This window comes from Saccopteryx leptura, chromosome 10 (genome assembly GCF_036850995.1).
Source record: "Saccopteryx leptura isolate mSacLep1 chromosome 10, mSacLep1_pri_phased_curated, whole genome shotgun sequence".
Lineage (NCBI taxonomy): Eukaryota > Metazoa > Chordata > Mammalia > Chiroptera > Emballonuridae > Saccopteryx > Saccopteryx leptura.
This window is the reverse complement of record NC_089512.1, coordinates 44,334,642-44,348,033: the sequence shown is the minus strand read 5'-3', so window position 1 is coordinate 44,348,033 and position 13,392 is coordinate 44,334,642. Positions and strand designations below refer to the sequence as shown.

Sequence of the window (13,392 nt, the reverse complement as noted above, 5' to 3'; positions counted from 1 at the left end):
CGCTCTGCTGTAGCCCCATGGTCAATGCACATATGAGAAAGCAATCAATGAACAACTAAAGTGCTGCAACTATGAGTTGATGCTTCTCATCTCTCTCCCTTCCTGTCTGTCTGTCCCTATCTGTCCCTGTCTCTGTCACTGTCAAAAGAAAGAAAGGAAAATAACAAGAATTAACTAGATATAGAGGGATGGAAGGGGAAAGAGTCAGCGGTTCAAGATAGAACCGTTAACACAAACAGGAGGTCCTGACCATGTCCTCTTAGAAGATGCAACATAACTCTGTTGGAAGTGAAGGATAACAACCACACAATTGAAGATGTGAGACTAATAAAGAAAAGTCAAGGCTGGCAAAAGATATGTGTGAGCTGATTACAGTTTTAAGGTTACAAGAGTGAATAAGATCTCTCAGAGGTGAGGAGGTAAAAAGGGCCTTGTATTAAAATCCTTAAAATCATTTGATTTGCCCTTGCTTGAATTATGTTTGTCAAGCTATAGAGTAATTCAGACTGAGTTCCTTGATCACATCCTTGCATTCTCTTCTATAGTATACATTACAGGGTGTTATATATAACTAGTGAACAATAAGTGTCTGTCAAAGAAATCAATTATTTTAAAGATACTTTCTGATTATTATTTCTTGTTCTACCTGCATTTTTTATTTCAAAAAGTGGTGACACGGGACCAGACTTCACTTTAAATTAGTATAAATAGTGAGTTTAGACAGTTTAAGTAATTTATCCAAAGATCTGATTTCCCAAGGCTCTAAGGACTGAAAAAGGGAAACCTGACTTTGGGGCTGTGAAAAATCTAAAAGGAAAAAAAATTAAAAAGGAGCCCCCATTGAGACCAGGGCTAAAGCAAACACCCCCACTAGAAGCAGGGACTGCTGTAGGACTGAAAAACAAATAGACCAGACTTTGGGACTGTGAAAACCGTTTTAAAGAAAAAACAAGCCCCAAATGAGACGAGGACTAAAGTAAATTCCCACTAAAAGTAAGGAATACTCTTCAAGAAGATTTTGAATAAAATTAAACAGAAAATATTATTTACTGAGGGAGTGAAAAAAATCAAAATTTTCAATTGATTCAGTATACAAGTTGACAATGTACAAAAAATAAAGAAGCTTCAGTTGAAAAGAAAGATAAACAAGATAATAAAAGGAAATTGAGAACGGTCGAGATATATATGGTACTTTCTTAAAAAAACATGAGGGAAAAGTCATTGGTCTGCTCTCTCCCAAGAAACACTCCTGGATATTGCAGTCAAAGGTAGAGTCATAGGCCAATCAACACTTAGGTGAACAGTATTTCTCCAGTTGCAGTTTAAAAATAAGAAAAGGGACTACTAAAACGGATTAGGGGAGAGATTACTTGACAGCCCTCCCCAAATTAAATTATCAAAGTCGCAGTATGTCAAAATGATCCCACCCTGAATCATAAGCAAATGCCTTGGGTGTTTCCCGATAGCTGAGTGTATTTGAGGGAGAAGTCAGGGAAGACAAACACCAGTTGGAGTCACTGACTCGAAGAACCGGGCAAGCCATCTATAACCCAACTACTCTCTCAATATCAAACTGACTCCCACAAGTCTAAAAGATAGTCGACCATGGCCTGCTTGTTTCCAGCAACAGCAAATGGACTATCGATAAACGGATCATTCTGAAGTGGACGGATCTAATTTGCTACAAAACCCTTCGAAGTTATTGCCCAGTAACTTTCACCTCTGGTCGTGGATCTCTCCAGAACAATATAATGAAAGCCGTGTTTTGTTTTGTTTTGTTTTGAGCTTAAAAACAACAACTACTAGGTATTACTTCCTGACATGTCAATATGTTCCCTTCTTTCAATATTAGAAAAATTTAATCTTTTTTGACTCCCCTTAAAGGAAAAAGGAACGCTTAGGCACAAGTTCCTTTAGATTCAGGGAGGCGACCTCCAGAGTAGAGAAAGGGGCTTAAATAACTATACACGTTAGAAGACGTTGCAACTGATATGAAATCCCCATTGCCAAGAAGCCCAGGTGCTGAGACGCGATAGGAGATACACAAAACTGGCTTGGCAGCTCCAAGGCTGTGGAGAACGAGAAGCCTGCACCTCTTCTCGCCAAAGCCGCGAAGGCAGAGTGGGCTCTCCTTCCCGGGCCGCCGGCAAGCCGCGCGCCTCACAGGGCAGAACCCTCGGTCCCGGAGAGGCGGCATCGCTAAGAGAAAGGCTCGGTGAAGTGCCTGGCAAATCCTACCCCGCGCCTCCGAGACAGCTGCCCGCACGCCCAACCACCCTGCAGCTGAGGCCGTGCAGGGAACCGGCACCAGTGGGAGGTCCAGCAGCTGAGACGTCTCTGGCTCGGCCGGGGTTCCGTCTATCACACCCGCCCACCCTCTCTCACTCCCCCGCCCAAACCTCAGTCAGGGGTGACCCTAAGGGGTGGTGCCCAAAAGGCACACCGCGGCTGAGGTGAATGCTGCGCGCCGGATCCGAGCTCCCGGGCTGGCGGCTGCGGCGGGTCACTCACCGAGAGGACGCTCATGCGGATTGGGGTCTCCAACAGGCACGCCATCTTGAGCCTTCCCACCCGGCTGCAGCGGACGCCGGCGCGGGGGCCGGCACTTTCGACAACAAACTATTGAGCCAAGGACAGGCACCTATGCAGAAAGTCACACAGGTAGACAAGAGCGGACCATTCTCTAGACACAAATGAAGTACGGCCACGGCCCAAAGAAGGGAAAACAAAGGGAAACCGCACCAGGGGCGTCCCTACGAATCGTCGACTGAGAAACAGCAGCTACTCTCAGCCTAGGTTAGAGGTGGGAACCGACAGCATTTCCGCATGCGCAAAGATTATCAGCGGGGCCCCACCTACAGCTCGCGGTGGGCGGAGCCTCGGGGGCGGGGTCTCGCTCCTCCGCTCCAAGCTTCTCAGGCTGATTCGTAGCAATTATGAATTCGCGTATTTGTATTCCGAAAAATAAGTATGTAAAGCCATATATATAATTTGTACATTTATTATCGCACTGCTTCGCACCAAACTTGTAACGTCAATATCTCCATTTTTCAGATGCAGAACACGTGATCTCAGTACACAGTCTTCTGCCACCAGTAGGAGTGTTTCACAATCCAACGCTGAAGGGTGACCTGCTTTAGCATTATCTGCCCTACCCATTTATTCTGGTGTTGTGTAAAGAACAGATACTCCAGAGTCAAAATGCCTGGGTTTAACCCTTGCTACTTCATTTACCAGCTGCATTACCTCCAGCAAGTCACTTAGCCGCCTTTAAGTCCGTTTTCTCTTCTGTTAAATAAGGCATGTGAGGATGGAGAACGTAAAGGTCTTAGGACATGCCTGGAACGTAGACAGCATTACATATGTGTTAGCATTTCTCCAGCCTATAGGTCAAGTAGAAGAAAAATGGCAGCAAATGTCTGAATAATTTACACTAAAACGCTGATAACTGAAGCCAAATAAAAAAAGTGTTTCTAATTACAGTATTTCTGATTAACTCAGCTCTCCAACTTCGCGCGCGCTTCTGTGTGTGGACCTACAAAACTGCCCGGACTTGGCCGAACAAGTTTCATCTTCGTGCTGCTCGCAGCCAGTAAGATTTTTTCAGGATAGTTGCAAAGAGCTTGTTACGTTTCTTGTTCTTCCATTTCTGTAGCCACTCCCTAACTCAAGCTATTATTACTTCTCACTTGGGCTACAGCAATAGCCTTCCAACTGATCTAGAAGCTTCTACCCTCTCCTTCACTTTACTCCTTACTGCTTTCCTATCCTCCCTCTGTATTCGATTTCTAAATTCATTGTACCATTAATCATCCTTCCTTATCTGTCTGTGTGTCCCTAACAAACTGTTAAGTTTTTGGAAAACAGAAATTTCATTTTAGATTTTTCCTTCTGCTACAATACTATTTCCCAGACTTTAGTAATCCACATACCATCCACACCATCTTTGCCAATCTGTGTGCAGGTGTTTTTATTCACTCAATATTTTTCTAAAGCCCATTTCAACTCATTACATAATTTTAGTCTCATCCTAAACCATTATACTCTGTAAAATCAAGTTTATTGAACTCTATTTTTATTCTAGTACACATTAACATAATAACTACAAAAAAAGTTTAAATGTCCATCCATGCATCACCTAAAATCATGTCATGTACTGCATACCACAAGAGCGTGGAGCGTAACAATTACTCAAAGTATACAGAGGTTATCAGTAGAATTTTCAGTTGGTATTCGTATGATACAGAGTTATTATAGCTGTGTTTGATTCACACTTCCTTTATTAGTTCCAGCCATACATTCTCCAGGAAGCCCCTCTTCCAAGTTTGGGTTAGGAGAGCCCCTCCCTCATGTCTTCGTTCATCACTGTTCTTGCAATAACACAGCATCTCTAACAATATATTGTAATTCTTTTAAATTGTTTGTCTCCCTTTTATACACTTCATGGCAGGCACGAGGAATTTTATATTCTAGACCTTTTATCTTACTCTCTGCCATAGGACAGTCACTTAATAAAGATTTGTTGAATCAATCATTGGCTTAGTTTAGGCGCCCCAAAAAGTAGATGCTGGGACAATGATTTGGGTACTATTAGTTTATTTGAGAAGCATTTCTGAGGAACAAATTGATAAGTCAAGGAAAGTGAGAAAAGAAAGAAGAAAAAGTCAATATAAGCATCCATTATTGAAGTTACTGCTTATTTGTTGAGGGCCTCTGAGAAACATGCAGAATGCCCCCCGGATATCCATCTTGAGATTGGAGCATTTATTTACCATTCTCATCCTATCTAACCTGATTGAGGGGTTCTCCAGGGCTGTCAATTCCCTATCCTCCTAAATTGTACTTGTGCACAAAATAGAGAGGACTTCCTTAACCTGATGTAGAAAAGCAGACTCTGTAGGCAGATGTGTTTCACAATGGAGAAGCAGAAATAACTTAGGAAGTGTAAATATTATCTTTTCACCATTTTCAATTCAGGAATGGAATCTGGAAGCCATAAACCCTATTAAGGAGAGATATTGTCTGTGTGTGTCTCTGTATATGTGTTTTCTGATGAAATCAGAAAGTCCAATGAAATGCTGACAAATTGAAGACTCAGCGACTAGAGATGCCATACCTAACTCTTATACTTCTGTGGTGTTTGTTTCTGTTCAACTTAATCACCTCAGATATGCTCTCTCCTTAGTTTTCTTAGGTATGCTTCCATCTAGTGGTGGTAGGTGCTGTAATCACTAGTCCAATATAAGACACAGATAGCAAGGATGGATGTTTTGCCTAATGTTTGCAACATTTTATAAACCGACTTGAAAACTTGTTGCCCAGAAATCTCCATAGTTTACTCCATTATTCATTAAGGTTTCTGCTCAATGTATCACCATATCAGCATGGTCTTTCAGAACCAGCCTATATTTTTATTCATTAAGTACACTACTGCCCTCACCATGACATTTCCTACCCCCTTACCCTGCTCTATTTTGAATCATCCAACTTCTAAACACAGTTCTTCCTTACTGTGTCCTTTATTGTTCTTCAAATCTTGTTGTCAAGTCATTTTCTTTTTTCCAAAAGGCTCATGGGTACTGTCTCCCTGGAAATTTTATTTATTTTTAAAAATTGATTTTAGAGAGAGAAGAAAGAAGAAGGAGATTTGTTGCTCCACTTATTTATACATTCATTGGTTGTGTCCTATATGTGCCCTGACCAGGGATCAAACCTGCAACCTTGGTGTATTGGGATGATGCTCCAACCAACTGAGCTACCCTGCCAGGACTGGAGTTGTTTTTGTTTGTTTGTTTCTTTGTTTGTTTTTTAATGGTTGAAAGCATCTGCTTTGACCTTTTCCTTGAACAACACTTTCGCTAATACAACATACAGAAAAACAGAACACATTCTAGGTATTTTGAGCAAAAAGATTACAAAATTGCTGAAAGGAGTAAAGATACAAATGCCAGGCGAGGGAGAGGGAGAATATTACTGGAGATCAGGAACATCAGGAAGTTCACCAACAATTAAAAGCCTGGGCTGCTGAGCTGCCACCATCATACTAAAGCCAGAACAGAAAAGAAACCTTTTTCTATCTTCTAATCCCTGACAAGAAAAATATTCTGAAATGTTCTAAATTAAAATTATAGCTGCCTGCGAGTGAGAGAAAGAGACAGAACAGTCAGACTGTTGATGGCAGTGGACCAGCTCTGACAATTCCTGCTATCCCAGGAGCCTCCTCTCCTTATTCACAGATAAACTTTCCAGTTTGCTGCCCACAGCTAATCCACAGGAGTGCACACTTCTTTGAGCACCTGATGTACCTACGTCAGAACTAGCCCCATTTCACCTTCTTCCATCCCCTTTGTCTACAGCCAGTGTCATCCTTTCTGAAAGCCTTACATCTTTCTGCCCTCTACTTGATGTATAAAAATGCTTTGCAAAAATCTGGGACAAAAGACATGTCTTTACTACCTAGCCATGTTTAGACCTTATTGCCCCAAGATCAAACTTTTCTTTTTTATTTCCTTTTTCTTTTCTTCTAGCAATGACCTAATAAACTCTTTCTTTTAAAACAACTTTCAGCCTTGGAAGTTAATTTTTTGTTGTCGTTTAACATCTCAGTAAAGTGGGGGGGGGGGGGTTGTTTGTTTTTTTTTTGTATTTTTCTGAAGCCAGAAACGGGGAGGCAGTCAGACAGACTCCCGCATGTGCCCGCACGCCCACCAGGGGGCGATGCTCTGCCCATCTGGGGCTTCGCTCTGCTGCAACCAGAGCCACTCTAGCGCCCAAGGTAGAGGCCGCAGAGCCATCCTCAGCGCCCGGGCCAACTTTGCTCCAATGGAGCCTCGGCTGCAGGAGGGGAAGAGAGAGACAGAGAGGAAGGAGAGGGGGAGGGGTGGAGAAGCAGATGGGCGCTTCTCCTGTGTGCCCTGGCCGGGAATCGAACCTGGGACTTCTGCATGCCAGGCCGACGCTCTACCACTGAGCCAACTGGCCAGGGCCATAAAGTGTTTTTTATTTGCAAAGTCTGATCCAGACCTTAGCTGGCAAAGGGTGTCTAGGAAATGTAGTTCCTATGTGATATATATTTATATGTATAATTTCAGTGTGTTCTCTAAAAAAGGAATTCCCTTCTATAACTGGAGTAAAATTATCAAAATCAGAAAATTAATATTGATACAATACTCTCTAATCTACAGAATTTACTCAGGTTTTGCCAATTAGCCTATTGTCTTTTATAGCACCACATTGCGTTCAGTTATCATAAATCTTCAGTCTCCTTTAATTTTTAATATTCCTCCATCTGTCCTTATATTTCATGATATTAAAAAAAACAGGTCAGTTTAAAAATCTCTCTCAATTTTAATTTGCCTGTTTTTCAAACTTAGGTTCAGGTTATGTATTTTTGGTAGAAATACCACAGAAGTAATATATTTTAGATCAGAAGGCACATGATGTGTTTTGTCTATTCCTAGTGAGATTTCCTTTGATCATTTTGTTAAAGTGATGTTGGCCAGGTATCTCTAGTGTAAAAACCTTTATCTTTGTTAAAATAATATTGTTATTTGAGACTACTTATATAGTCTCAAATAATAGACACATTGAGACTGTGTAAGAATCCTAGTACTCTTCAAAGTTTTAACCAAGTAGTGTTAACATTCGTTAAAGATTCTTGCTGCCTGACCTGTGGTGGGGCAGTGGATAAAGCGTTGACCTGGAAATGCTGAGGTCGCCGGTTCGAAACCCTGGGCTTGCCTGGTCAAGGCACATATGGGAGTTGATGCTTCCGGCTCCTCCCCCCTTCTCTCTCTCCTCTCTCTCCCTCTCTGTCTCTCTCTCTCCCTCTCTAAAAATGAATAAATTAAAAATAAATAAATAAAAATTAAAAAAAAAAGATTCTTGCTTAAAACAATTATGATGGCCCTGGCCAGTTGGCTCAGTGGTAGAGTGTCGGCCCAGCATGTGGAAGTCCTGAGTTTGATTTCCAGTCAGGGTACATAGGAGAAGTGTTCATCTGCTTTTCCACCCTTCCCCCTCTCCTTTCTCTCTAGCTCTCTCTTCCCCTTCTGCAGCCAACGCTCCACTGCAGCAAAGTTGGCCAGGGCACTGAGGACGGCTCCATGGCCTCCACCTCAGGCGCTAGAATGGCTCTGGCTGCAAAGGAGCAATGCTCCAAATGGGCAGAGCTTCACCCCCTAGTGGGCATGCCGGGTGGATCCTGATCGGGCGCATGCAGGGGTCTGTCTGACTGCCTTCCTGCTTCTAACTTCAGAAAAATACAAAAAACAAACAAAAAAACAATTATGATGAAGATGATGATTATCATGATGGTTAAATGGTGATTTCCAACGTCTGCTTCCTTTCTATATTTATCAATCATCTAAAAGGGACCAAAGTTTTGTCACCCTAAAGCTGCCTTTTGGGATATTGATTTTAACTGGTTATAAGAAACAAACAAATAACTTGAAACAACTTTGCCCCCCCCCCACACACACACACATATACACACACAGACTCAGATGGAAAAGCCTTCTTCAGGAAAAAAATTTTAGGATGTTTCCTAGCCTAATATGACTATGATAGATGGGAGGGGTCCTGGCAGGGGCTAGATCACCCACTTGTCTCATTGAAGCAAAAATGTAACTGCTATGCTGAGGATAGCTTGATTGTTCTGAGTGTTGGCCTCGGGTGCTCAGGATAGCTCAGTTGATTCAAGCATCAGCTCCAGAGAGGGGTTACCAGGTGGATCCCGGTTGGGGCACATGCAGGAGTCAGCCTCTCTCTCCCCTCCTTTTACTGAAAAAAAAAAAACTACCTGCCATGTATGTTCATGCTTCATCAACTACCTGTAAACTGCTTACTGCCTTTAAAATTTTATGCCCCTGCCCCCTCCTCCCTTTCTCTTTTCTCAGTGATAGAGCATTGGCCTGGCCTATGGAAGTCCCAGGTTTGATTCCCGGCCAGGGCACACAGGAGAAGCGCCCACCTGCTTCTCCACCCTTCCCCCTCTCCTTTCTCCCTCTCTTCCCCTCCCACAGCCAAGGCTCCATTGGAGCAGAGTTTGCCCCAGCGCTGAGGATGGCTCCATGGACTCCACCTCAGGTGCTAGAATGGCTGTGGTTGCAACAGAGCAATGCCCCAGATGGGCAGAGCATTGCCCCCTACTGGGCATGCCGGGTGGATCCGGGTCAGGCATGTGCAGGATTCTGTCTCTGCCTCCTTGCTTCTCACTTCAGAACAATACAAAAAAAAAAAAATACATATATACCAAATTTTACCTCACTGCCTTTGAAATTTTCACGCCATGTGTAAATTTTCAAGTACGTCTTAAAATTTGATTTTCTCTTGTTACTTTGTACTTGTTAATTTAATTATTGTATTAGCCCAGATACAGGAACTTAGAATGTGGGAGGAAAAGTATTATTATTTTTCAGCCCATACACAGCATTCTCATGTAATAAGAGCTCTGTCTTGTTCCCATTCTTTTTTTTTTTTTTTTGCATTTTTCTGAAGCTGGAAACAGGGAGAGACAGACAGACTCCCGCATGCGCCCGACCGGGATCCACCCGGCACGCCCACCAGGGGCGATGCTCTGCCCACCAGGGGGCGATGCTCTGCCCCTCTGGGGCGTCGCTCTGCGGCGACCAGAGCCACTCTAGCGCCTGGGACAGAGGCCAAGGAGCCATCCCCAGCGCCTGGGCCATCTTTGCTCCAATGGAGCCTTGGCTGCAGGAGGGGAAGAGAGAGACAGAGAGGAAGGCACGGCGGAGGGGTGGAGAAGCAAATGGGCGCTTCTCCTGTGTGCCCTGGCCGGGAATCGAACCCGGGTCCTCCGCACGCTAGGCCGACGCTCTACCACTGAGCAAACCAGCCAGGGCTTGTTCCCATTCTTTATTTATTTATGTTAGTATGGAATAATAGATTCCTACTTTATTCAACAGGCTATAGTCTGTCACCATGATTATTAATTTTGATGTCAGAATTGTTTAAGTTGTGGCAAGTAGAAAACCTTCGATGGTCATCCTTTGACACCCCAGTTTCCTTGAGCACTTCCTTGCTTCCTGGCACAAGACAATCCAGGCTCATTTTGTAATTTCTCTGCCCTGGAATCAGCCACTCCTATAAGCAGACTTGATTTCTCTCAGAGGAGAACATCACTACAAACCAAGGTCTGGTTGTACCTAAGAAGTTGTAAATAGCAGTTCTGCTCAGCCTCCCCCCAGACTCTGCTCATTTCAGCATGTTTCTGTAGTTGACGTGTGGTTCCTTTCTTCATCTTGCCCATTGTTGGGTGCCTCTATCTAAACACTGTCTTTGCTCTGAAGGAGTCAGGGAATTTCTTTTCCATCAGATCTGAGATCTGCTTGTTTATCCCAGGAAACCACACACAGTTTGAGAGCACCTGCCTCTTCAGTGAGTAACCCCCTTCACATTCAGCAAAAAGAACAATCTTTACTGTTGATTCTCTCTATGTTTCCAATAACCAATTTATTTCTTCTCATTCAGAATAGGAAGGGGTGAGGCTTTCTATTTGATTCTCTCTGGATTTAAGAAAGTCTGTGAGAATCCCAAGTTTGTTGATTCTCTAATATAACCTCTGAAAATAGGGTGTGGTTTGGGAAGAGTAGGAGCTGAGCCATGGTGCTCTTCTTCGCCTCTGTTTATAACCTATTTCCTTCTTTGACGACAAGTTTTCTTTTCTTTCCTTTCCTTTCCTTTCCTTTCCTTTTCTTTTCTTTTCTTTTCTTTTCTTTTCTTTTTAAGTAAGAAGAGAGACACAGAGACAGGGAGAGAGATGAGAAGCATCAATTTGTGGTTGCAGCACTTTAGTTGTTCATTGATTACTTTTTCATATGTGCCTTGACCGGGGCGCTCCACCCAAATCAGTGACCCCTTGCTCAAGCCAGCGACCTTGGGCTCAAGCTATGGCTTTAAGCCAGTGACCTTGGGGTCATGTTTATGATCCCACACTCGAGCTGACAACCCTGGGGTTTCAAACCTGGGTCCTCAATGTCCTAGGTCGATGCTCTGTCCACAGCACCACTGCCTGATCAGGCATGACTACAAGTTTTTAAATGTTATGGCATTAAGTTATTGTTTTCTACCCATCACAAAAGAAAAATTCAAATTAACATATATTAAGATTTTGTTTTAAAATATACATGAAAACTACAAGGAGATACCATTGCACACTTAACAAAAAGACTAAAATTTAACAGTCAATATCAAGTGCTTTGAGCATATGGTACAGTTGGAATGCTCTTATATTACTTAGGGAAGTCTAAACTAGCACAACCACTTTGAAAACTGACATTATTTATTAAAGCTAAACATATACCTGTTCTATTACCCAGATTTTATTCCTGGTCATAATCAAAGAGGAGAAAGTGCCACATCCACCAAACGATTTTACAAGAATGTGCATAGTGGCTTTGTTCATAGTAGGCCCCAATGAGGTGCCATCCAAATGTCTTTCATCAGGAAAATATATAAATAAAATGTGGTCCACACAATAGAATATGATACAGTAATAAGAAACACCATACTATGATCATTTCTGTCTATAGTGTGGAGTCATGGTTGAATCTCAAAGACATTATGGTAAATGAAAAAAGGCAGACACAAAAGAGTACATCACATATGCAGTCAGGCTCCACATAATGACGTTTTGGTCAATGACAGACCACATATATGATTGTGGTCCCATAAGATTATAATGAAGCTGAAAAATGACTACCACCTAGCAACATTACAGCTGTTATAATGTCATTGCATAACACATTACTCATGTGTTTGTGGTGATGCTGGTATAAAAAACCTACCGTGCTGCCATATATGAAAGTATATACACTGCCATCTATAAAACTATAGCACATATATAAAAGTATAGCGCATAAATTTATGTATAGTACGTAATACTTGATAATGATAATGAATTACAATATTACTGGTTTATGTATTTACCATGTTATACTTATTATTTATTTATTTATTTATTTATTTGCTTGTTTGTTTGTTTATTTATTTATTTTATTTATTTTAGTGAGAGGAGGGGAGGCAGAGAGATAGACTCCCCCATGTGCCCTGACTGGGATCCACCTGGCAAGCCTACTAGGGGACGATGCTCTGTCCATTTGGGGCTGTTGCTCCTGTAACTGGAGCCCATTTTTTTAGTGCCTGAGGCAGAGACCATGGAGCCATTCTCAGCACCTAAGGCCAACTCCCTCGAGCCAGTTGAGCCATGGCTGCAGGAGGGAAAGAGAGAGAGAGAGAGAGAGAGAGAGAGAGAGAGAGAGAGAAGGGGTAGGGGTGAAGAAGCAGATAGTCTCTTCTCCTGTGAGCCCTGACTGGGAATCAAACCCAAGACATCCACACTCCAGGCCAATGCTCTACTACTGAGCCAACCTGCCAGGGCCCTTAGAGCATATTTCTTTACTTATAAAAAAAAGTTTGCACTAAAACAATATCCAAGTTACACTGGGAGAATCCTTACACATTTTTGCAAAGTCTTTTCATTGCAATCACTTTATCTTGTGCTTGATTTACACTCGTTTTGTATAGTAATATGATGTACAGGTTTGTAGCCTATGAGCAATAGGCTGTATCATATAGCTTAATGTGCACATAGTAGGCTATACCAGCGATTTTCAACAAGCATGTCGCAAGAATTTTTAAAACATGCAATTCCTGACTATTTACTCAGAGGCACTGACCTCTTCTCCCTTAGAGTGTCAAATTAAAAAATGACAACAGCCAACACAGCAATAGCCTTCCAGTGCGAATGAATAAAAAATTATAACTATTTTTTGTCAGATCAGCAAAAAATATATAATAATATTTTTGATGTACCTCAGAATTTTAGTAATTAGATTATGTGTGCCATGAGATGAAAAAGGTTGAACATCACTGGGCTACATCATCTAGGTTTATGAAAGAATACTCTATGATGTTCACCCAAAGACGAACTCTTCTAACAACACATTTCTCAGAATGTATCCCTATTAAGAAGTGTATGGCTATATTGATATTTATATGAAGTTTAAAAACAAGCTAAGTTGATCTATGGTGATAGATGTTAGAATAGTGCTTTCCTTTTGTGGTAAGTGGCTTGGGAGAAAGTACAAGGGACTCTTTTGGAATGCTGGTGACATTCCATATTTTGAAATGCGTGGTGGTTAGATGTGTGATTACATATGCAAAAATGCATCAAAATAGGCACTTAAAGCCCTGGCTGGATAGCTTGGTTGGTTATGTCACCGGTCAGGGCACATACAGTAGTGGCTTGATGTTCCTGTCTCTTTCTCTGCCTCTCTCTCTTTTCCTCTCTCTCTAAAATCAATAAGTAAAAAATTTTTTAAATGTGCACTTAAGATTTGATTTGTTCATGTTACTCTAAGTAAGTTAGAC

General features: G+C 42.1%; 1 protein-coding gene across 4 annotated transcripts in view; it reads right to left on the bottom strand.

Moving 5' to 3' along the window:
- Window positions 1-2,791, bottom strand: part of ARMC8 (armadillo repeat containing 8) — a 118,603-nt gene extending 115,812 nt beyond the window's left edge. For 2 of the 4 annotated variants that reach the window (XM_066350309.1, XM_066350310.1), the window contains exon 1: window positions 2,512-2,791. In XM_066350309.1, coding sequence (XP_066206406.1) covers window positions 2,512-2,556 — 45 coding nt within the window. In that variant the 5' untranslated portion in view covers window positions 2,557-2,791. The remainder of the gene's footprint in view (window positions 1-2,511) is intronic. The other 2 variants (XM_066350306.1, XM_066350308.1) reach the window with 1 other exon arrangement.
- Between the last annotated feature and the right edge of the window lie 10,601 nt (window positions 2,792-13,392).